The following is a 26,602-nucleotide window of genomic DNA, read 5'->3' on the forward strand; positions in this document are numbered from 1 at the left end:
AGGCTGATCGCAGATGAGCGCCCGCTCCTACCTCCGCACCGCCCATACGATTGTGCCATAGAGTTACAATCTGGTGCCGTTCCTCCTCGTGGCAAGGTCTATCCACTGTCGGTAGCGGAGAATGAGGCCATGGAGGAGTACGTGAGGGAGGCACTTTCACGCGGACACATTCGCAAATCCTCGTCCCCGGCAGGGGCTGGATTTTTCTTTGTGAAAAAGAAGGGCGGTGAGTTGAGGCCTTGCATCGATTACAGGGGTCTCAATCGCATCACGATCAAGAACGCTTACCCGATACCCTTGATTTCCGAGCTGTTCGATCGCCTCAAAGGGGCCACGGTCTTTACCAAACTCGACCTGAGGGCGGCATATAACCTGGTAAGGATCAAGGCGGGCGATGAGTGGAAGACCGCGTTTAACACCAGGACCGGTCATTATGAATCCTTGGTTATGCCCTTTGGGTTGTGCAATGCGCCCGCAGTCTTCCAGGAATTCATCAACGATGTTTTCCGTGACCTGTTGCAGCAGTGTGTGGTGGTCTATTTGGATGACATCTTGGTATATTCTGAATACATGGAGGCCCACATTCTGGATGTCAGACGAGTGTTGCAACGGTTACGAGAGAACAAGCTGTTCGGTAAGCTTGAGAAATGCGAATTTCACAGATCCCAGGTAACCTTCTTAGGTTACATCATTTCCGCTGAGGGGTTCTCCATGGATCCTGAGAAGGTTTCGACTGTCTTACAGTGGCCCCAGCCCAGTGGTCTTCGTGCCCTGCAGCGCTTTTTGGGCTTCGCCAATTATTATCGGAAGTTCATCAGGGACTTTTCCATGCTAGCCAAGCCTCTCACGGATCTGACCAGGAAGGGCAGTAATCCCCAGGTCTGGCCGCTCGAGGCCATCCGAGCTTTTGAGGCTCTAAAGTCCGCCTTTGTGTCGGCTCCGATTCTGTCGCATCCCAACCCTGGGTTGCTTTTTGTCCTCGAGGTGGACGCGTCTGAGACGGGAGTAGGCGCCCTTCTGTCTCAGCGTAGAACACCAGAGGGTCCTCTGCTTCCTTGTGGGTTTTACTCCCGGAAACTGTCTTCTGCGGAGTGCAACTATCAGATTGGTGACAGGGAGTTATTGGCCATCGTGCAGGCCCTTAAAGAATGGAGGCACTTGCTCGAGGGCTCGGTGGTTCCGGTTCTCATCTTGACGGACCACAAGAATCTGACCTACCTCTCTGAGGCCAAGAGATTGACACCACGTCAGGCCAGATGGGCTCTGTTCTTGTCACGTTTTAATTACGTGGTCTCCTACCTAACCGGTTCCAAGAACATCAGAGCGGATGCCTTATCACGGCAGTACTCCGAGCTGTCCGGGGAGGAGTCGATTCCGACTTCGGTCATACCTCCGAATCAGATCCTGGCCGCCATTCGCACCAGCCTGACCTCTCCCCTGGGTGAGCAGATTTTGGCGGCTCAATCTGGTGCTCCCTCTGGGAGACCCAACGGCAGATGTTTTGTGCCTGAGGAGTTGCGCACTTGGTTGTTGCGAACCTACCATAACTCCAAGGCCGCGGGGCATCCTGGAAAGAATCAGCTGTCCTGGGCTGTTTCACGTCTGTTCTGGTGGCCTTCTCTACGTTCCGACATCGCCGCATATGTAGCGGCATGCTCCGTTTGTGCCCAGAGTAAGTCCCCTCGGCACCTTCCGTTGGGTCTTTTGCAACCCATAGCCACCGGGGAGCGTCCATGGTCACACCTGGGGATGGATTTCATTGTGGACCTCCCTGCATCCCGAGGCCATACGGTCATTCTCATGAGTGTGGATCGGTTTTCCAAAATGTGCCACTGTGTTCCTCTCAAGAAGTTACCCTCTGCACAAGAGTTGGCCACGATTTTTGCCATGGAGGTCTTCCGGTTGCACGGTTTGCCCAAGGAGATTGTGTCGGATCGGGGGAGTCAGTTTGTGTCCAGGTTCTGGCGCGCCTTTTGAGGTCTCTGCGCGGCGCCAGAGACTCCAGGCTGACTCCAGTTGACCTCCTGCCTTGGGCTGAGTTTGCCAGGAACACGGCGGTGAACTCTTCCTCTGGGACGTCTCCCTTCATGGCCAATTATGGGTTCCAACCTGCCGTGTTACCAGAGGTATTCTCTCCCCAGGATATTCCGGCTGTGGAGGATCACCTTTCCGTCCTACGTGCTTCTTGGGTACAGATCCAGAGGTCCCTTGAGGTCTCTGCGCGGCGCCAGAGACTCCAGGCTGATCGCAGATGAGCGCCCGCTCCTTCCTACCAGGTCGGAGACTGCGTATGGTTGTCCACCCGCAACCTCAACCTTCGAGTGCCCACTCCCAAGCTGGCACCTCGCTTTGTTGGTCCCTTCCGAGTGCTTCGCAGGGTAAACCCGGTAGCCTATGCCCTTGCGCTTCCTCCTGGCATGCGGATCTCCAACGTGTTTCATGTCTCCCTGTTGAAGCCACTGGTGTGTAATCGTTTCACTTCCTCGGTTCCTCAGCCTCGTCCGGTCCAAGTGGGCAATCGTGAGGAGTATGAGGTGAGCAATATCCTGGACTCACGCCTGGTCCGCGGTTGGGTGCAGTTTTTGGTCCATTGGCGTGGTTATGGTCCAGAGGAGCGTTCCTGGGTTCCCTCTGCAGATGTCCATGCTCCTGCCTTGCTCCGAGCCTTCCACGCACGCTTCCCTCAGAAACCGTTCTTTACTCCGCGGAGGAGGGGCCCTTGAGGGGGAGGTACTGTCATGGTCTTACCTTCTTGCTGTTCTCCTTCGTTTGACATGTGCTGGCGGCCATCTTGGTTTCTGGGTTTCTTGTAGCCTCCCACCCTGCGGCTTCTCCTTCCCACTGGGAGGAGCTGGATGCCTAGCTCATATATATAGGAGGTCTGTGGCTTCAGTTCCTTGCTTGGTCCTCCTGTGTTCACATGCTTCTAAGACTGCTGCTGCTTCTGGTTCCTGATCCTGGCTTCGTCTGACTACCCTGCTGGTTCCTGATCCAGGCTTCGTCTGACTACCCTTCTGGTTCCTGACCTCTGGCTTCGCAAGACCCTGCTTCGGTTTAGCCATCCGTTTGGACTTTTGCCTGACAGCTTGATTTTCAATAAAGCCTTCTTATTTCCACTTATCTCTTGTTGTACGTCTGGTTCATGGTTCCATGACAGCTGGCGCCATATTTTTTTACATTGTGAAGAACTTTGACCCATGACACATCCATCAGGTGGTACAGGACAGCCAATTGAGATGTTTCAGCACATGGACATACCCCTTATAAATAAACCCAATCTGTCCACCATTTTACATTCAGTCTTTTGCCAGTGTAAGGAGAGGTTGCTGTGTGGAGCAGGGACAGACTGTTAGAGACACCAAACGCTAGCTAATAGGGCCACAAAAGTCCATTTAAGGACTGGTATAGGTGTGCTATCGATAGGTGTGACTTACTGAAGGTTGTGATATACTTATAATATACTTTCTATTGTGCAGCAGTTGTGTGCGTTTCTGCTGCGATACTGCAACTACACAGTGCCAAATGCTATTGGAACAAAAAATTTCTACTGGTGTGATATACCAGTTGCTCCCCAAAAAAACGGATTGAAGTAGGGGTGTGATATACCAATAATATACTTTCTATATAGTGCATTTGGGTAGTGCAGCATTTGTTTGCGGTTTTGCTGGATTAACGCAGCTACAGATAGTGACAAACGCCATTAGAACAAATAATTTCTACTGGTGTAATATACCAGTTCCTCCACACAAAAAACTGATTGAGGCAGGGGTGTGATATACCAATTATATACGTTCTATATAGTGCATTTGGGTAGTGCTCGAGTCTATGGAATTATTTTGCCATCCATTACAAGACCTTACCGATGCACAGCCATTCTTTGCATTGTATGAGAAAGAGGAGGTAGCCACGGTCGCCACCCAGCAGTCTGACAGTACCCAGATCAGCCAAAGGAGGTTGGTCTCCGCTGTTTATGCCTACTCCGAGATCGCTAATGTATCTGGAATGAGCCATCCACCATGCACGGTCACATCTGGCGCTCCCAGGACGCCTGCACATGTCTCTGCAGTGTAAACTTTTTTTAAAGTGTCCGCTGCTGACAATAGTGTTGCCATCTGCAGCCTGTGCTGTGTCAACGCATAAGTCGCGGTAAGCCCAACACTCACCTAGGGATGACCGCCATAAGAAGGCACCTGGCCTCCCATCACCGAGCCCAGTGGGAGCAACACTGTCAGAACCCACATAGACACACTCCTGGTGCTCCGTATCCTGCCTCTTCTCCTTCTCCTCTCTCCTCCCATTTGTCCTCCACTCCACCTTCCACCATGCGGTCGTCGCATTCATCTGGCACAAGGCAGGCTTCCGTAGCCCAAATGTTCGAGCGAAAAAAAGATGATGACGCCGGATAACCCTCTTGTCCAACGGCTGGCTTGTCGAAACTGTTAGCCCGCCAACTACTGCCATATAAACTGGTGGACTCAGAGGCCTTTGAGAAAAATTTTGGCCATTGGCACACTGCAATGGAATGTGCCCGGAAGGAAATATTTCTCCCAGAATGGCATCCCAAAGCTGCATGGCCACGCTCAATGGCAAGTGAATGTAAATCTGGCACACAGTGTCGGTGCTAAGATACATCTGACCACAGACATGTGGTCTAGCAAACATGGGCAGGGAAGGTACATAACTTTTACTGCCCACTGGGTAAACCTTCTGACAGCCATCGGATTGCATGCAGGCCTGCCTCTTCTTCTCCTCCTCCTATTCCATCCTCGGTCTCCTCCTCAGATGATTCCTCTTTTTCCACTGCTACCGCCTCTTCCACTGCGCCACCCAAGCTCCCCAGAACCTATTCGACGTGCCAGGTGAGACGTTGCCATGCTGTGCTGTGGCTGTTGTGCCTGGAAGCCAAGAGCCACACCGGTCCTGCACTCCTTTTAGCTTTGCGGTCACAGGCCGATCAGTGGCTAACCCCGCTCAATTTGACAGTTGGTAAAGTGGTGTGCGACAACGGTGCCAATCTGCTGAGCACGCTGGAAAAGGGGAAAATGACACATGTGCCATGCATGGCACACGTCCGGAACTTAGTCGTGCAGCGATTCGTTGCCAAATACCCTGGGGTCCAGGATGTCTTGTGGCAGGCTAGGAAAATCTCTGGCCATTTTAGAAGATCTTACATGGCCATCGCTCGCCTTGCTGATGTTCAGCGGCGACACCACCTGCTCGTCAGACATCTGATTTGGGACTGCCCGACGCGATGGAACTCCACCTTATATATGCTGGATAGGCTGCTCCAGCAGAAACGTGCAGTTAATGACTACCTGTACGGACTCTGCGGCAGGACAGGTTCTGGGGAGCTTGTATTTTTTTCACCGCGCCAGTGGCTGCTCATGCGCGACGCATGCAGACTTCTGCCGCTTTTTGATGAGATTACCAAACTCGTCCGTCGCAGCCAAGATGCCATCAGTGACATCGTACCTTACGCTTTCTTTCTGGAGCGTGCATTGCGTCATGTAATTGATCAAGTCGTCGAGGAGCAGGAGCAGGAACACGAGGAAGTCGCAATGCTGAATGAATTCCCAGTGGGGGAGTCTCCATCTGAGACAAGTCAACAGGAGTCTGAAGAGGAGTCAGAGGAGGATGGTGCTGGGGCGGAGGTGGAGCAAGAAGAGCATGCTTTAAACTTTTCTGGTATCCTTGGTGTTGTCCATGGCTGGGGGGAGGAGACTAAGGATGACATTATCCTGGACGATGAGCAGGAGCCAGGCCACTCCACCGCTTCTAGTTTAGTGCAAATGGGGGCCTTCATGCTCCAGTGTTTGAAGAGGGACCCTGTATAAAAAGCATAAACGACAAGGACCAGTACTGGGTGGCAACATACTTAGACCCCTGGTACAAACACAAAATGGCGGACATGTTACCACATCACAGAGGGCTGTCAAAATGCAGCACTTCCAGGCCTTGCGTCGAGAAACGCTGCATTCTGCCGTTTGGGGGCGCTGGTAGAGGAATTTCCACTCACAGAGAAACAGTTGCGAGTACCAATCCAACAGCGCATGCAAGAAGATAGCGGTTTGAAGATGTGTTGGTCACTTCGGATATGAGATTATTCTTGCAGCCAACCCATCGACAGCCGCCCTCCGGATACAGCCTCAGGAAACGCCTAGACCGACAGATGTCCGACTACATCGGGTTAACGGCCGATGTGGACGCTCTGAGAAGCGAGGAACCCCTGGACTACTGGGTGTGCAGGCTTTATCTGGCTCAGTTTGGCATGGAAGTCTTGGCTTGCCCCTCGTATAGTGTCCTAACCGAAAGAACGTTCAGCGCAGCAGGGGGAATCGTGCCGATAAGTACACTCGCCTAGCTCACGACAGTGTGGACTACCTCACATTTCTAAAAATGAATGAGGCATGGATCTTGGAGGAATTCAACACCTGTGACGACCACGTTTTATTGAATTTCCTAATGACAGCCCACAAATATCCGCCACCACCCCGAAAAAATATTAGTACCTGTCTTAGATAAATACAGCAGCATAAAAGGCCTTTTCTGTCCGTTGAAAGCCTAGTATTTTGGGCCTCGGAGGAATTCAATACCTGTGACGTCCACGTGTTTCTACTATTATCATTAGTTTTTTTTTCAAGAGGGGGGATTTCGTTAGCCTTGTTTTTAATCCAATTTTATATTTTTAGTTCTTTTAAACATATGTATTTGACTTCTATTTGTACTGGCCTTCAGTAAAATTGATATCCATTGACCGTCTAATAGACCTCCAGCCACATACTTACTTGTTCTGTTATGTACGCTGAATGCATCATTTTTGGGGCCTGTAGTACACTGGCCTGCTGGAAAATTTATATCCAATGACCGTGTAATCTACCTCCAGCCACTTACTTACTTGTTCTTTTATGTACGCTGAATGCATATTCAGAGGAATTCAACACCAGTGACGACAACATGTTATTGAATTTCAACTATTTGAAGTAAATAGATAAATAAATGGGGGGCACTCAATATCTGGCAACACGTGGACCACTGCAGATAAAAATTTATGTAAAAATGTATTTACAAATATATTCACAAATACATATAAAACAGGGATAAAATACTTGAAAGAAACTATTGCAACCAGATTAATAAGTTCAAATGCAGTCCCTGTATTTCAACTCTGCCGGAACTTGTGCTCAATATTATACAATCACACATTGAGATAGTGTACTTTACCACTCCATGTGTCGTCTCTTGTTAAGGCTCAGTAACTGGAAACTGGCCGTGAGACGTGGGATCCAATTCTTACTTTGCCCTGCAAGGATCTGCGATGCGTCCCATGTGGTCTGCAGGTCTCCCCGTGATGTGTCACGTGACTCGGTAGGTGGGGAGAAAATTGGTCCCGTACTTTCGACGTGGAAGTTCAACTGTAGTCCCCGCTTGGTGTCAAAGGGGAATGTTGTAAATGTCTCCAAAGTCAAAGACCTTGTGGTCTACTTAACAATCTGGAGAATGTGTATCAAACATTTTGAACCAGAAGGTGATTTAACATCAAATGCGGTGGGTTTCTACATATGCAGTATTTTATGTTGTGAATCCTGATGCTAAGGGTAGAACTAGTGGTGAAGGGGGGTGGTGGTCTACCTGGGAGGGGAGATCTGGGTGCTGGAAAACAGCCTGATGCAGATGTCCCATCCCACATAGGCCCCCACCCCTACAACTTGCACCTCGAGCCACATAATCAGAATTTCTTTAAAGTCAGGTGAATGCCTAATTTTTAAGGCCCGTACTCCTATGGCCTAAAATAATTTTTTCTAGTCTCCAACAGGGCACATTTCAGAGAATTTCCCTCTAAGATGCATAAAAATGTCCACTTATTAGCATACATATTTTTTGTTGGAATTTTTGTCATTGATCCATGTCCATGTTGTGGGACTATTTGTACACTTCTACTAAGTATTTGGTGGCTGCAAATATGAGCTGAAGGTTTTTCAGGTTCGCTGCCATTAAAGTGAATGGGGCCCACTGCAAACTTGCGGTTCGCGAACATTTGATCGTGATTGCGTTTGCGAACCGTCCCGGCCGATGTTCGTCCTTCTAGGGATGCTGCTAAGCTCAGACAAAGATATTGCAGCCTTCTCATTGGCCCACAAGCAAGAAGCAGTAAGGGTACTGGTGAAAAGAAATTTTGAATATTCACGATTACAAAGATATAGCACTATATTCTACATCTTCGCGAATTATTGAAGTGCCGATATTCGTGATTAGAATGTTCGTGATCAACACTAGTCCTAATGATAACCTTCTCATCTTTGGTTGGCTTTACGTCCTGTCTACAGTGATAAAAAATAATTTCTGTTCTTTCAGTAGTTTTACATTTGACAGAACAGAGCCATTTACAATTTTAATGTGTACATTTTTAGGCTACTTTCACACTAGCGTTCGGGTGTCCGCTTGTGAGCTCCGTTTGAAGGGGCTCACGAGCGGACCCGAACGCTTCCGTCCAGCACTAATGCATTCTGAGAGGACGCGGATCCGCTCAGAATGCATCAGTCTGGCAGCGTTCAGCCTCCGCTCCGCTCAGCAGGCGGACACCTGAACGCTGCTTGCAGCGTTCGGGTGTCCGCCTGGCCGTGCGGAGGCGTGCGGATCCGTCCAGACTTACAATGTAAGTCAATGGGGACGGATCCGTTTGAAGATGACACACTATGGCTCAATCTTCAAACAGATCCGTCCCCCATTGACTTTACATTGAAAGTCTGGACGGATCCGTCTGAGGCTATTTTCACACTTAGAAATATTTTAACAATATAATGCAGACGGATCCGTACTGAACGCAAGTGTGAAAGTAGCCTTATATTTATTCTCAGTCCGTTTTTTTCATTGTTTGTATTTGTTTTCAGAGCATATAGTACAGGGCCCATTTTTGCGTTACAATAGCCATAACTTTTAAAATTTTCCATTCATATTAGCCATATAAGGGCTTATTTTTTGGGAATACGTTGTACTATTTAAGAGCACCACTCAAGTTACCATGTCCGTTTTTGGAAAATGGGAAAAAAAATTGTATGTGGGGGTTAAATTGAAAAAAAAAATACAATTCTGCCAAGGTTTTGGGGGTTTTGACATCATGGTGTTCACTAGGCCCTGAAAATGTCATAAGGTCTTTATTTTGTGGCAAAATACAAATACGGCGATACCAAACTAGAATATTTTATTTATCTACTACTTTAAACATTTTCGAACTAGGCAATACATAATATGTTGTTTTTTTATATATATATTTTTATATGTAAAAATTTGGAAAGTTGGGTGTTTTTAACTTCTTTTTTTTTTTTTTCAGTGACAACTTTTAACTCCCTTAGGGGGCTAGAACATGGGATCTTTTAATGTCTTGTCCTAGTCACCCTAATCACCATTACCCGTCACTGCGGCCATGTGTCTGCTGTATGATACAGCAGCACCCGCTGCTTATGGAGCCAGCTCAATGCAGCAGCCCGGTCCATACATTCCCTCACCCACCGTGACGTACGGGTATAACTGATTTATAACTATTCAGAATCATAACAAATCAAATTCTTTGTAGAGGAAATTACCCAAATTTTTTTTTCAAAACTTTGCTCATCACTAATGGTGACCCACATAGTGGCCATCGGACAACTGAGATGCACCCACCATTTGACCAAAAACCCAAAGTCTTTACAGTTTGCAAATGAATTGCTATCTGGTTGTCTACTGTTATTGGCTAGGTATTTTTGGGCAAACACCATAGCCCTTAACAATCGGCAACCACTTTGGGACTTTGGCCAGACTTTGGGTTTTTAGTTGAACTTGGCTGCTGATGTGAGACACCACCTTTATGTTATGGCAGATCGTTGAAGTGCCCCCAGTGAAACTTCTTTTATATGATCTTCAGGAGAACCTACAGTAACTACCAAGCTCCATCCATGGAGACCTAAGAAATGCAAGCCAATAGATTAAACTTTATGAACTTTTCCTACGTGACTTAATGAAGGAATCAAGGTATGATTTTGCATCCTACTGAAAAGTTTGTCTCGCTCTCTTAAACCGGCCTGACACCAAGCGCCTATGAAAGATGATGTGTAACAATCATACTGAGCAGCTTTTAAAGAAAGAAAGTGGAATATCTCATGCATCCCAGTGATTTGCATACCAATGCATACAATGGTGTGAGGACAAGCACAGCTGTGTTTTGAAGTACGATTGAAAGAACAGAATTGAAAGTTCTATATAGCGGCATTCTCCACCAGCATCTCAGCTTTGTTTGGTAAACTAAATTGTGAAGGAGAACGTTTGCCTCTTTTGTGCGCTGGTTGGGAAATACGCCTACCTCACTTACTTGGCTGCATTATCTTAATAATATCAGCTTCTTTTACATACTGCATATACAATATATATTAGTGTGCTGGATTGTGGAATAACGGAAGCAAGGCGTATATTCATGTGTCTATTTGCATACTCAAACCCAGATTGAGCTTTGAAGCCACACAGCTGTGATATGACTGCACCAAATTTAACATCTGCTAGCAAAATAAAAGCCTAGAAAATAAAAGAAATTAAGCCCCTCTATCATATTGACTTCTGCATTATATAGATTTTTTTTTTTTTTTATTCACATTAATGTAGTTGAATAACTGGCAGAATTAAGTCAAATGAGACGTTGAGTGGTTAAAGATTTTGCCTTACCCTAAGAGATCTGACACAGAGCTGGGCCCCGATAGTTTTTGGTGACCTCTGCGTCCTATGTTCTAAGATTGGGATCTTGATGGGTAGGGTGGTTGCGCTGTTTAGAATCAATGGACTATATGGAATCTAAAGGGTCTTTTCAAAAATGGGTCTAACCTGGGTAGATAGAGGGTACATCCCACAATGAGCATGAGACCTAATGCTAAATGTGGTCTTACAGTTAATGACGTAACCCATGTGGTGTTAACATTAATTTTCATAAAAATACTAATTTTAAGAATCAATTTCAAAATGGTGCACCTTACATAAAGGTATTTTTTTTGTAGCTAAGATATGTATCACATTGTGCTCCCTACAATGTACAGGCTATACTTGAGTTGATATTCCCTGCACAGCATCTGAATGTTGTCATAGACCATAAGTCCATAACGGAATTCTTAGATAATCCAAACCCAAAACTATTACTAAACAACTATTTATACTACTACTACTATTATAGTTACAACTACTACTGTTTCTACTACTACAATAGTATTATATCTGTTATTACTACTATTACAACAGCTATAACTACTAGTAACAGTGGTGTAACTAGAGGTCTATGGGCCCCAGGGCAAACTTTGGATTGGGGCCCTCCACCCCCATTAACATTCAAACCCATTACCCTGCCCCCTCCCCCGACACTCACTCTGTATATATTTTACTTGGCCCCCACCCAGACTATATATATTTCACTTGGCCCCCACTCAGACTGTATATATTTCATTTGGCCCCCACCCAGACTATATATATTTAATTTCGTCCCCAGACTGTATATATTGCATTTGGCCCCCACCCAGACTATATATATTTAATTTCGTCCCCAGACTGTATATATTACATTTGGCCCCCACCCAGACTATATATATTTAATTTCGTCCCCAGACTATATATATTGCATTTGGCCGCCCAACCAGACTATATATATTTAATTTGGCCCCCACCCAGACTGCATATATTTCATTTGGCCCCCACCCAGACCAAATATATTTCATTTTGACCCCTGTATATAATTGAATGATTGGCTGCCCCTGCCCCCCTCTCACTCTGTATAGATTATATTTTTTTGTGGCCCCCTCTTATATGGCTGTTGCAGTCCTCCCTTTCTAAATTCAGTTCATAGGGTGACTGCCAGGTGCCCCTAGTATGACCCAGGCCCTGCCAGGCTGCCACCCTCTTTATATAGAGTTTTGTGCTCCCCCCCCCCCCCGACCCATTCTTAATTCAATTCATAGTGCCGGATGCCCCCAGTATGGTGCACAGCGTGTGCACACCTAAAAAAATAAAAATATAAATATTTATGGATGTAGCAGGGTTAACACACATTCTTTATGAGACATGTAATCTAAACTAAATGCAACTAAATGCGTTAACCAATTACTTTTCAATGGCTTTTGTTTCAAGATAACGCGATGAGTTAAGAAATTTGAGTTAAGAGTGTGAGTGTTAACCCTGCTACATCTGGATACTTCTGCTCTGCTTCGCGTTCGTTCGCCCCGTCTCACTGGCAGCATCATCACGTCTTCCCACGAGACCCGTGACCTCCAGCGCCGGGTCTTGCTGACATTGAGCATTAAGTGCCTAGTGCGCCTGCGCACATCCCCATACATACATCCTTTCTGCTGCAGAAAGGGTGTATGTATGGGGATGTGCGCAGCCGCACTAGGCACTTACTTTTTAAATAGACAAAGAAAAGCGGAGGGGGACTGGGCTGGCTAAAAGCACTTGCTGCCCCTCCCCCCACCACCAGGCCCAGTTGCGGTCGCACCCTCTGCGACCACGATCGTTACGCCCCTGACTAGTAACATTACAATTATTGTTACAACTATTGCTGCTGTTACTAGTATTACTAGTACTGCTATAACCACTGCTACTACTACTAATATTAATCATGATCATTATCAAAACAGTTGAGCACCATATTGTATAGCGAATTGTTATTCAATTTATCATCGCAAGAAGCTGAGGGGGAAAAACATTCCCACCACAGTTAGTCACCATTATTTTTGTTGCAAAAGAGGAAAAAAAGCAATGAAATAAATCAGAATTACGTTTTGCCAATTTGTACTGTGGGACATATTGGATTGTCACAGCCAATACTCTTTGGCTCATACAGTATTTTCCAAACTCAGCCAAAAACCCGTAACAAACTTCATTCTTTGACAATATCTGATTTTTATTTTTTTTAAATATTGTATATTTTCAAAATTAATTGAATATATCATATAAATGTAAGTCAAAATATTAATCCTAAAACAATATTGTTTCAAAATCCTAATTCCATTGACAGTGACCCAATCATTATCAACAAGATAATTTTTAAGTTCCAGGATTGGATACATATTAGTCATTATTTGTCATTGTGATGATCAAAGACTGCATTTGAAATCAGAGGCTATGGTGCATTTCTTATAAATCTGCTTTATAGATGTCGCTATTTTTCTGCCAGATCACATGCTCCATATTCTGAACATGTCTGGAAGAGGAAATATTTATATAGTATGCTGCTGTAGAATTGAATCGAAAAAATGCAGTGACCAGTTGGGTGATCTTTATCAAAATATGGTAGCTTACACTGTGTAACTTCAAAATAACGTGGTGCATCCACATCTTCATTGATATGCATTAGAGATGAGCGAATCAAAGCTAACAAAGTGGAATTCGATCCGAATTTCAGGAATTATTCGATTCGCACCGAATCCAAATTTCCTCACGCTTCATGGTAACGAATCGTATTTTTTTCTAAATTGCTGCTGCACATGTTAGGACATGGATCAAGGAACTCTGGGAACGAGGGATCACCCACAATGCCATGCATGCAGACAATCAGGAGCCAGCCCTGTGACGTCACAGCCCTATAAATGTGATGTCACAGTCCTATAAAATTCTTGATGGGATCACAGAGAGAGGAGCCCCCCTCCCTCCCCATCACCCACTGCTCTGTTGCAACCGGATGCCTTTACATGGTTACCATGGCTGTCCATGGTGATGATTAGACTTCTGCTAAAGGCAGAAGTCTGATCAGACTAAGTAAAGTGAAATTACAGTACAGTACACTATATAGTGTACTGTATTGTATTATACAGACATCAGACCCACTAGATCTTCAAGAACCAAGGGGGTCTGGGTAAAAAAAAAAAAAAAAAGTGGAAAAAATGTAAAAATAAAAAAACACATTTATTACTGATTAAAAATTAAAGAAATTCAATTCCCTACACATGTTTGATATTACCGCGTCCGTAACGACCTTATCTATAAAACAGTCATGCTACTTTCCCTGCACAGTGAACGCCATAAAAATAAAATAAAAACTATGATAACGTTAAAATTTTACCCACCTTACTTCCAAAAAAAGATAATAAAAGGTGATCAAAAAAGTTGTATAAAAATAAAAAAGACTATGGCTCTCAGACTAAAGCATGATTTTTTTTTGGTATCTCCGCGTCCGTAAGAACCTGCTCTATAAAAATACCATATGACCTAAACCCTGAGGTGAACACTGTAAAAAAAGTTAATAAAAACGGTGTAAAAAAAGCCAATTTTTTGCACCTTACATCACAAAAAGTGTAATAGCAAGTGATCAAAAAGTCATATGCCCCCCAAAATAGTGCCAATCTATCCGTCATTTCATCCCACAAAAATTATACCCTACCTAAGACAATCACCTAAAAACTGAAATAACTATGGCTCTCGGACTACGGAGACACTAAAACATGATTTTTTTTGTTTCAAAAATGAAATAATTATGTAAAACTTACATAAATAAAATAAAAGTAGACATATTAGGTATCGTCGCGTCCATAATAACCTGCTCTATAAAAATACCACATGATCTAACCTGTCAGATGAATGTTGTAAACAACAAAAAATAAAAACAGTGCCAAAACAGTTATTTCTTGTTTCCTTACCTCGCAAAAAGTGTAATATAAAGCAACCAAAAATCATATGTACCCTAAAATAGTACCAACAAAACTGCCACCCTATCATGTAGTTTCCAAAATGGGGTCACTTTTTTGGAGTTTCTACTCTAGGGGTGCATCAGGGGGGCTTCAAATGGGACATGGTGTCAAAAACCAAGTCCAGAAAAATCTGCCTTCCAAAAACCATATGGCATTCCTTTCCTTCTGCGCCCTGCCGTGTGCCCGTACAGCAGTTTGCAACCACATACAGTATCGGGTGCTTCTGTAAACTACAGAATCAGGGCCATAAATATTGAGTTTTGTTTGGCTGTTAACCCTTGCTTTGTAATTGCAAAAAATTTATTCAAATGGAAAATCTGCCAAAAAAGTGAAATTTTGAAATGTTATCTCTATTTTCCATTAATTCTTGTGGAACACCTAAAGAGTTAACAACGTTTGTAAAATCAGTTTTGAATACCTTGAGGGTGTAGTTTGTAAAATGTGGTCCTTTTTGGGTGGTTTCTATTATGTAAGCCTCACAAAGTGACTTCAGACTTGAACTGATCCTGAAAAAGTGGGTTTTAGAAATTTTCGGAAAAATTTCAAGATTTGCTTCTAAACTTCAAAGCCTTGTAACGTCCCCAAAAAAATAAAATGGCATTCCCAAAATGATCCAAACATAAAGTAGACATATGGGGAATGTAAATTAATAACTATTTTTGAAGGCATTACTTTGTATTAAAGAAGTAGAGAAATAGAAACTTGGAAATTTGCAAATTTCTCTAACTTTTTGGTAAATTTGGTATGTTTTTATAAATAAAAATTAATTTTTATTACTCCATTTTACCAGTGTCATGAAGTACAATATGTGACGAAAAAACAGAATGGCCTGGATAAGTAAAAGCATTTTAAAGTTATTCACACATAAAGTGACACTGGTCAGATTTGCAAACAATGGCCTGGTCCTTAAGGTGAAATATCGCTTTAATGGGTTAAAAGTAAATTATTTTTTAATTTTTTTAAATTAGAATTTTTTTAAAATGATTCCATGTCACTATATTTTTTAAATGTTTTGATTATAATCCTGCAATTTTCACACTGGCCACTAGGCCTAAATTAAGTTAAGAATGCATGTTCTTTTACAGCAGCCACATGGGCCATATAAACAATGGACAGGAGTTGACCCTATTGACTTGGGAGAGTTTTCTAGACAAACTATCATATCACCTATTGAGAATGGTTGATACTGTATTATCTATACAGAGGTATTACTTGTCATTTTAATTATGCATTTAATGATAAGAAAAAGAGCTACTGAAAAGTTACCTGTACAGATCAGGAAATCATAACCCATTACATACACAAATGTGATTTGAACATAGGCCATTTTCTGGTGACACATTCCGTTTAAAGTTGAAAGTTCACCATAAAATACTAGGCAGGGAAACTTGGCCACATGCCTCAGACCCCTCATCTTACAGACTTAGACTAGTTGCACACTTGCAGTGGTGATCCAGCAGGCTGTTCCTGTTCTCCACACACTCTGGCATTGCCAGAGGTTTGTAAGGCTCCGTCCATCTCCTTTCACTATAATGGGGACCTGCAGAGATCCGGCTACATTCCGGTAAATATGCAGAGAACAAAAATCCTGCCGCAGTGTTTGTTTTTCATCTGATTCTCAGTATACTTGCCAGAATGTGGCTGGATCTCAACCCAGTCCCAATTATAGTGAATAGGGCCGGATGGAACTAAACAAACCTTTGGCAATGCCGGAATGCAGAGCAATCTGGCAGGCTGTTCTCTGCTAGAACAATCTGACGGATCACCACCACAAGTGTGCAATTAGCCTTAGGGGGCCTTTACCACTCACAGTCCTTGATGAGAATGTGGTAATCCTAACCAACCCAAAATAGGGGTAGAGGTGGCCAGAGGTGTGCATGGCCCACTGTTTGGAAGTATAAAGTAGTTGCCATCTCTGTAGACTTCAGTAGAGAGGCCCTAGTAGAAGGCAATAGGGGGTCAAATGAGGTCTGGGTCCCAGAGGTGGGAAGGAGACCCTTTCCCTAGGGAGCCTTACCACACAGGGTTACACGGTCTTGGCCTGTTAACATCATGTGAGCAGGATGATGAAGCTGTGGTATTAAGCAAACACAAGCAATCTTGAAAGCTGCAATTCTCCAGAACAAAACCGGTAAACAAGAATATTTATATTTACATGAGTTCAGCACTTTACAAACCTATGATTTTTCCCATGAAACCAAAAGTATTTGGTTAACTCAGGGATTTTGTTTGTATTGTGAGTCACACATAATCACAAATTACATTCATAAAGATAATACTTCAGAGGACACAGCCGCTCTGTATTTTGGAGCTCTGCATTTACAGTTCATGGGATGGATATCAGGCAAGTAAGTAAAATAATTTAATAAGTAAATTTTTTTTTTTTTAAAAGGTCCTTCTAAAGAATAAATAAATGAAATAATAAATGCATAAAATAACTAAATAAATAAATAAATAAAAGAATAGTTAAAATGATATAAGTGTACACTCACATGTTGCATTTATTGGCGTGTCACAATCATTATATTTGATATTATAAAGTAACAGTTTCTAACAAGCTTTTAAAAACTCTACCTAGTTACTTCTGTTGGTGGATAGGCATTAGGCAATATGGCCACCAGTACAACAATCCCAGGTAATACCAAATAGTTACTCGAGACTCCAGATGCCTATGAATTGATGTACCTCTTACTCCAGGATTAGACTAGTCTATTAGACTAGCAATGGATCCTCTAAGGAGCCGAGGCTCTGGCAACAGGGTCCCAAAGGTCCAGTGAAGACAACTCTTAAGGAAGGGACATTGGATTCAGTTGTTTAATAGTGGGATTTATTTCTTACGGATTGATCACAAATAACCTGTTAGATCTTATTGATGATATGCCCAATATGTACAATGATAAAGATTGCAATGTAATTAATTGTGGATGAGCACAGTTCTGTATATGAGGGAGGGTGACCTAGGGATGCGGCAAAGTCAGGAAGAAGCTGTAATAGTGGACATTGTGTTTGCTACCCAGCCTTCCTAGGTAAGATATAAGACAATATATAAATGAAAGGACAACTTTAAAGATAACAGGATAAATAAATAGATAGATAGATCCACAGATAGGTCAATAAATAGATAAAGTAATAGAAAATAGATAGATAGATCCACAGATAGGTCAATAAATAGATAAAGTAATAGAGATAGTTAGTTCAATAGATAGATGATACCATCAAATATAATGAGTTCAGGCCCCTTTACGCAGGACCGGGCACAGACATCTATTGGGGCAATCTATAGATAGATAGGTAGATAACTGATAGAGTGATAGAAAAATAATAGATACATAATAGGCAGCTAGATAGATATTAAAGGGACACTGACAGGCCCAATTAGCATATTTAGTTATATATATGTCAGTACAGGTCTTATAAAGTCTATTAAAATCATCTAAGTAGCCCCCCTGTCCACCGTCTAAATAGGGAAATATAAAGTTTTATAACCTGCTTGTCCGGTCACCAATCTGCCCAAGGGGCGGCGTTTCATCTGAAAATGCACCCAGCCAGCCGCTCCCAACTGCCGTTCTGAAGCCCCGCCCAGCTCATCAATATTCACTTCGCTGGGCGGCGGCTACAACTCTCCACGGTCACGATCCTGCGCATGGGCACCTATCATTAACACCTTTTGAGATGTGAGTGAGCAGCGCTCTGAAGCGCTGCTGTGAACAGTGCCTGGCGCATGCGGCAGAGGCTGCAGTGGCCTCGGGGACGCAGGCAGGGTGTGTACGCAGGCGCGATCTAACCACGGCGGGGCGCAGGCGCAGAAGATTAGACAGGAACGATGCCAGGAGGATTCGATTGCCCATGCGCAGGATCGTGACCGTGGAGAGTTGTAGCCGCCGCCCAGCGAAGTGAATATTGATGAGCTGGGCGGGGCTTCAGAACGACAGTTGGGAGCGGCTGGCTGGGCGCATTTTCAGATGAAATGCCGCCCCTTGGGCAAATTGGTGACCGGACAAGCAGGTTATAAAACTTTATATTTCCCTATTTATAAGGTGGAGAGGGGGGATACTTAGATGATTTTAATAGACTTTATAAGACCTGTACTGACATATATATAACTAAATATGCTAATTGGGCCTGTCAGTGTCCCTTTAAGTAGGTAGATAGATCTGAGATCGATAGTAGATAGATATGTAATTAATTGTGGATGGGCCCAGTTCTGTATATGAGGGAGGGAGGCAGCCAAGTCAGGAAGAAGCTGTATTGTGTTTGCTATCCAGCCTTCATAGGGAAATGCATAAATGAGAAGACAACTTTGAGGATAAAGAAATAGAAGAAAGAAAAAAAGAAAGACGAAAGAAAGAAAAAAATCAATGGGTCAATTAATAGATAGATAAAGTTATAGAGATAGATAGATGTTAGTGTCCAGATAATACCATAGAATACAATAGGGTAGATTTATCAAACTGGTATAAAGTAGTACTGGTTTAGTTGCCCATAGCAACCAATCAGATTCCATCTTTCATTTTTGACAGCTCCTTTGGAAAAATGGATAGATAGATAGATGAAGGGAAGCAGATGTGGACCGCTTAGAGCAGGAATCCTGTATGTTGCAACTTCACTCTATATCGGCATAGCAGGAAGTGATGTCAGAGAGGAAAAGGACATGTCATTTTAACAACTTTTCCTCTATCGCTCAATAACATTAAATATTTTGAGTGAGGTAATGAATAGTGTTGAGCGTGAATATTCAAAAAGCAAATTTTTTTCGCGAATATCGTCACTTCGAGAATTGGCAAATATTTAGAATATAGCGCTATATATTCATAATGACGAATATTCAGGTTTTTTTTGTTGTTTTTTTTTAACACGGTACACATCAGGTGATCATCCCTCCCTTCCTCCAGCTTGTGGGCCAATGAGAAGGCTGCAATGTCTTTGTCTGAGCTTAGCAACATCCCTAGCAACCAATAGGAAAGCTGCCTACCCCTTACTATAAAGAACCTCCCCAGCAGCCATTTTCTACAGTTTTTTTTAAAGTTCTGAGAGAGAGAGCAGTGTCATTGCTGTGCTCTGGGCTTTGTTTTATTACATTAGACAGTTAACTTATATATATAATACAGATAGTTAGTGGGAGATAGTCAGTGTAGGTTAGATTCTGATATAGTGGAGCTGATAGGTTCTGCTGTCCATACATACATGCTACAGACACAGTGCTGTGATGTCACAAGTTGCACGTATTGCGAAAAAATATGTGCATCATTTATTGCCGAAAATTTGCACTCTATCTGCATATAAAGCTATTCTAATGTTCTGCCGTGCCAACCATTTTCTCCAGTCTCAGGAAACTTATACCAGCTTGAAGCATATAACATAAGTGACCCATGCCGGTATTTCACGCTCTTTACGAGAATATTACATAATAATTTTTGCAATCAAGAATATAATCTCGAATTCTTCAATTTGCTAATATATGACGAATATTCTACAAAGTATTTGCGAAATATCGCAAATTTGAATATTGCCCCTGTTGCTCATTACTAGTAATCAAATTCCTTTAATACTGCAATAATTTGCTTTAAGGGGTGGTAGATGATCAGATATAATGATTATCGGACCCTCATGGATAAGTAAATAAAACTATCTTGTAAAAGTAGAAGACCTTCAGGAAAGACTTTTCCAGGCATTCAAAGTATTATTTTTTTTTCAGATGAGTGTGACCTGAAAATAATTTTTGGAAATGTATTAATCTTTAATTCTAATTCATAATTGTAGATCCGTTTCGTGTATCAAATCTTGACAATTAATTACAGGTTTTTAGTAGAATTTGATATATTTATCTGATGTTGGATTGGGGAAATTTCCTTCTATATAGAGTTTTGTTTTTCAGAATTAATTTCAGAATTGCAAAAATACCCAAAAATTGTAAGATCCTATTTAGAGATGAGCGAATTTCATATTTTGAAATTCGCTCACGGTTCGTTTGATGGTAAAAGCAGAATTGCGTTATGGATTCCGTTACCACGGACCATAACGCAATTCTATGATGGAATGCCTATAGAGGCATTCCGTTATTCATTCCGTCATGATAGAAGTCTATGGGCTGCAAAACAGATCCATCCCCGTTTCCATTATGTAGGGGAGTCGTATGCATTCCGTCATAGAATTGTATTATGGTCCGTGGTAACGGAATCCATAACGCCATTCTGCTTTTACCACCAAATGAAGCGTGAATGAATTTCATAATTTCTCTAATTATATTACTTACTCTATTCGGCATTCTCATGAGAAGATGATGTCACATATAGTACAAGCCATTTTATATCAAGTTTAATTACTATGATACTATCCTTTTACATTTTGTACAATATAAACAAGTAATTACTTACAGATAAATGTGTAGGCTGCAGAAAATCTGTGGTGTTAAAAATTTATATTTTGAAATATCCCAATTTTTGGAATTCTGTGTAGGCAAACTGGACAATGAGAGAGCCACCTGTTAATTGCTAACAATGTGTCATCTCTATTTCTATGCCAAATATTCAGAAGTCTGTTTTGGCTCCATCACTGTGCTGTACTGGCTATGGTATCGGACTCCGTTTTGTGATCATTAAAACATTATTCCAAAAAGCAATTTAATTTCATGCAATAAACATTGTAACATTAAAGCTTATGATACTGTACATTTGTGATAAATTTGATGCGCTGCTCTTAGCTTTTCATGAAGATTACAAATTAAAAGAAAAATCTGGAGTGAGTGCTGCTCTGGAGAATAATGCAGAATGAAACTCAGGATTAGTAAAGTATAAGTAATGTAATGTATGCACACAATAACTCCAGCAGCAGAACAGTAAGTGCAGCTCTGGAGTATACTACAGGATGTAACTCAGGATCAGTACAGGATAAGTAATGTAATGTATGTACACAGTGACTGCACCAGCAGAATAGGGAGTGCAGCTCTGGAGTATACTACAGGATGTAACTCAGGATCAGTACAAGATAAGTAATGTAATGTATGTACACAGTGACTGCAACAGCAGAATAATGAGTGCAGCTCTGGAGTATAATACAGGATGTAACTCAGGATTAGTACAGGATAAGTAATGTAATGTATGTACACAGTGACTGCACCAGCAGAATAGTGAGTGCAGCTCTGGAGTATAATACAGGATGTATTCCAGGATCAGTACAGGATAAGTAATGTAATGTATGTACACAGTGACTCCTCCAGCAGAATAGTGAGCGCAGCTCTGGAGTATAGTACAGGATGTAACTCAGGGTCAGTACAGGATAGTAATGTAATGTATGTACACAGTGACTGCACCAGCAGAATAGTGAGTGCAGCTCTGGAGTATACTACAGGATGTAACTCAGGATCAGTACAGGATAAGTAATGTAATGTATGTACACAGTGACTGCAAAAGCAGAATAGTGAGTGCAGCTCTGGAGTATAATACAGGATGTAACTCAAGATCAGTACAGGATAAGTAATGTAATGTATGTTCAGTGTGACTCCACCAGCAGAAGAGTGAGTACAGCTCTTGAATCAATGGTAATGTCCACATGGGATGAAAAATACAGTGGAAATGTCCACTGCAGATTTTGCCGCAACAAAAAACACTGCATAACAAACATGTATTACACACAGTTTTTTGCCATGGAAATGGTTGTGGATTTCACTGTTTCCATTGCAAAGAGTGAAATCTTCAGTGGATATCTGTAGCATAAATTAACATTCTGCAGGGTAAAAAAAAAACTAAAAAAAATAGGCTGTGAGGTTTTTCAAACAGCATGTGGATGAGATTTCTTAAAATCTCATTCAGTTTGCTGGTTCTATTTTAAAAAGCTGATTTGCTTCATGAAACTCCATGATGGCAAAACCACAGAACTTATGTGATTTGGGAACATATCCTAATGCGGGCTGGAACAGAAGGAACTTGAAACCAATTTAAATAAAAATAAATTTAATAGAGTTCAAGGGTAGACTTTCCCTTTAGCCTACATGAATTTCCTCTGCAGCTTAGCTGGGAAATGCTCAGTGATATTGTAATTTAGGGTTCACATCTACGCACATTTGCATGTGTGCGCCATCTAGGTTTAGCTTTCTTTTCTCATACTGGTTAAAGCTAATTACATAAGAAACACTGGCCATGTACTGAATGTGGATCCATAGGGTCAGGGACACCTGTGAGTGAATGTATATGTGTAATACACAAAGGTGATGGCCGGATGCACCAAAGATCATAATTGTAACAGAAAAGTGATGAATAATAAAAAATGCATACCCAGCGATTTCCTTTGCTCACTTTTCTTTTCTTTCAGTCCAGCCCCTTGGTGTAAGACCTCCGTGCTGGCAGACTTAACACTCAGTGTGGAAAATGGCTGCACTGTTCCCTGAAAGACACATCCCAAAAGTGCTTAGATTTGAAAGAGATTCTTGATCTGAATTACAGATGAGTTAATTGACGCTACCAGTTTGGAATTCATCCTGAAACTCCCCAAAAATTCTTGTCATTTGCTTTAGGTGAATGATGTGAGCAAGTCAGTTCTCCATCCAAAAGGAAAAGAAAACTAAGTGTCTCAAAGAGAAAACTGCGCAGGTTAGCTGAGTGTCCTTTATATGGGGCTTGGGTGTGCTCTTTCTCATTACGGAGACCACCTCGTATGCATAAGGAGTATTATAGTCCAGCCAATACTGCTTGAGTTTCTGAGGAAAATATATGCATATTAGCATATCTTACTTCTACTGGAATCCTATAGACTTAGTGTTCTTTTCTTTTTGGAAGAAAAACAAATTTAAATATCTTTCTCAGAAACCCAAAGGTATTCATATTAGCTTTCTTTAATGAAAAAGCACTGATTGAACAGTTTGAGACTATTACCAGATTTTCTTTCTCTCTCACAAATTAAAGAGATAGTCACAACTGGGACTTTTATGGCTTATCTAAATAATGTTGATAGGACATTCCATAAATGTCATGTTGGTGTGGGTCCCACCTTTGGCACCCTCTCCTCCTCCAGAATGGGACCCCAAAGTGAAATGAGGGTGGCTGCTCATAGACTACTTGTTCTCTGTTCACTATGGGGCACTGCTCAGGAGATAGGAGCAAGTCCCAGAGGTGGGACCCTAACCAATCCGACATTTACAGGATATATTACCAATAAACTTACCAGATGGCAATACCTCTCTAAGTGCTGATTCTACTAAACCAATGTTATAGTGCTATGCGACCCTATGGTGATCTAATTTTTGAATGGACCTTCATGCCAATTAGGGAACCTCTGGAAGAACAGCCCTAGACATGGTTTATAACTTCAGATAAAGCAAGTGCTACCAAGGATCTTGCTTTTTAAAATAAAACCCAAAAAAGAGAACTTGAAAAGAGGTTTGCAAAACTCTACACCCCCACTTAATGTAATGTTCTCTGTCCACAGAACAAATCATGGCGTGCAAATCAGAGAACAGAAGTTTTTTTTTGTGATAGAACTGTAACTGAGCCGTCACCTAAAGAAAGTAACCTTCCAAGGACGTCAAAGCAAATGACTAATTCTTCAAATAATCAAGCCGTAATTATTTCATTATTGACGGCTCACGCTGTTTGTTTTCGTCTGCATATCTGTCATTTCTCCCATCCACCATACTGTATAAACAGGCCGGACTTCTGAAAAAGGTAACAAAGTAACACATACCAAGCTGTCAATTGTGTTTCGGATGACGGAGAACCATTCCTGTACGGTGATGTCTGCCTCTGACTGTAGAAGGAACTCATTTCCTGATTCTGTTGTGATCTGAGGAGAGAATTTTATTGTAAGCAAGTGGACTGCTGAAAGATTATTTATTTAGACCAAACATGCCTGGACCATGGGAATTCCTTCACTTTCATACTAACATGCACAAGGAGCCTTCACTTTAAAAATCAATGCAATTTTATTTTATTTTTTTTGCATTCGTGGTACTAAATTGAGAGTGGAAACTGTGCAAATTAGATGTGAAAGTACAAAAGAAACACAAATATAATATAAAACAATTACATAATCCAGTAAAATGTATTTTAACTCCTAGTCCGACATTTTATTTTTCAAGAAGAAACCTGCATTATGATCTGTACTCTCATAAGTCTAGACAATTGAGAAGAGATAACCAAATTATTAGCCTCCTGATGGATGGATATCAGTAGTTTATTTCAGGTTGTATTCTTTAAAGTGGTTGCACTAAATTAGAAATGCTGTAACTATGGACTGTGTGTAGTATTTCAGCTCAGCCCCTTTACCTTCAAAGTTTTCTTTTTTTTTTTTTAAAGGGGTTGGGTAGGTTCAGAGCTGAACTCGAACATACCAAAATTTTCACCTGGCGGCGCCCTTAATATGAGCATCAGAGCATGCTCCGATGCTGTCCTTTGCCCTGTGCTGAATCGCACAGGGCAAAGTCTTTTTTAGAAGATTTGGTGATGTACCAGGCTCTCCATAGGGACTGCTAGGCGGAGGCTTCCGCCCAGCAGTGAGCCCAGTGACGTCACCGGCACTAATGGGCAGAATTTAGGGCTGCCCTAGCCTGTAAAACGGCTATGGCAGCGCTAAAGGCCGCCCATCAGAGTCGGTGACGTCACCAAATACATTGCTACTGTAGGTGGAAGCCTCCTTCTAGCAGTGTAAAAACATAAACAAAGAAGCTGTATTCCTCGCAGGGCAAGGGAGAGCACTGGAGCATGAAATGCTCCGATGCTCATGTTAGGAGGGCTGCCTGGGTGAAAATGTTGGTATTTCCGGGTTCAGCTTTGAACCCGGACAACCTCTTTAAGAGTTTAATATTGATGGCCTATCCTCAGGATAGGCCATCAATATCTTATTGGCTGTTTGAATAGACTGCAGCTCTCGCCACAGTGATGTCATTGGTCACATGACCTAGGCATGGCTCATTCCCTTTCAAGTGACAGATGAAATACCAAGCACAACCATATAATGATCATCACTGTGTTTGGTAAGTTGGGAGGAGGCCACAGCCTCTTCAAACAGCTGATTGACAGGGATGCTTGGTGTTGGACCCCATGAGTCAATGATTCATATTCATGATTAATTACCTATCTGGAGGATAAGTCCTCAAAACTTGGGCAGCCTGGTGGCTCAGTGGTTAGCACTAGTGCCTTGCAGTGCTGGGGTCCTAGGTTCATATCTGACCAAAAGGACAGCAACTGTATGGTTTCCTCCCACACTCCAAAGACATACTGATGGGGATTCGGGGAACAGATTGTGAGCCCCATTGGGCACAGCTTGATGCTAAAAATGCTGCAGAAGTCAGTGCTGTATAAGCGCGTAACATAAATAACTAAAAATATTCAAAACCGCATAAAAGGGGTTGTCCAATATTTTTACATTGGTGGCCTATCCTCACAATAGGCCATCAATATCAAATTGATGGGGGGGGTCTGACACCCCCCGCCATTTAGGTGTTCGGGAGTAGCTCTGTCTCTAGAACTAAACAGCTCCAATCATTGCATAGTGGACAGAGCTGGTTACTGCAGCATTTACTTCAGTGGTGACAACTCTGCCATAAGCACCTCTGACCACTCCATGATACAACTGTGTAATTCAGGAGCTTATTTCTGGCACCAGAGCTGCTCCAGAACAGGTGATAGGAAGGGGTACAGTTTGTTTTACCCCATCCAATCTAATATTGCTAACCTATCCTGAGGATAGGCCATCAATGTAACTGCTATATATGTATGAGGTGTGTGTGCTATGTGTATTTGTGTAACTTTCAGCTTCTCAAGGGTTTTCTAGCATGTTGTGAAAATTTATTGAATTTTTATTATGAGAAATTGGAGTCACTAATGAAATACATAAAAATGGAAAGGTGGACACATCTGTAGTCTTTGGACACCTTTTCCATAAATGGATCTAATGATAGGGGTTATCAAGTCTTTACTAAG

General features: G+C 42.3%; 1 protein-coding gene across 1 annotated transcript in view; it reads right to left on the reverse strand.

Annotated features, from left to right (window-relative positions):
* ARHGAP15 (Rho GTPase activating protein 15) overlaps nt 1-26,602 on the reverse strand; it is a 779,285-nt gene that overhangs the window by 364,233 nt on the left and 388,450 nt on the right. The window contains exons 8-9 of the mRNA XM_044304411.1: nt 24,366-24,464; nt 22,961-23,069 (exon numbers count right to left, since the gene is read on the reverse strand). Coding sequence (XP_044160346.1) covers nt 22,961-23,069; nt 24,366-24,464 — 208 coding nt within the window. The remainder of the gene's footprint in view (nt 1-22,960; nt 23,070-24,365; nt 24,465-26,602) is intronic.

This window comes from Bufo gargarizans, chromosome 8 (genome assembly GCF_014858855.1).
Source record: "Bufo gargarizans isolate SCDJY-AF-19 chromosome 8, ASM1485885v1, whole genome shotgun sequence".
NCBI lineage: Eukaryota > Metazoa > Chordata > Amphibia > Anura > Bufonidae > Bufo > Bufo gargarizans.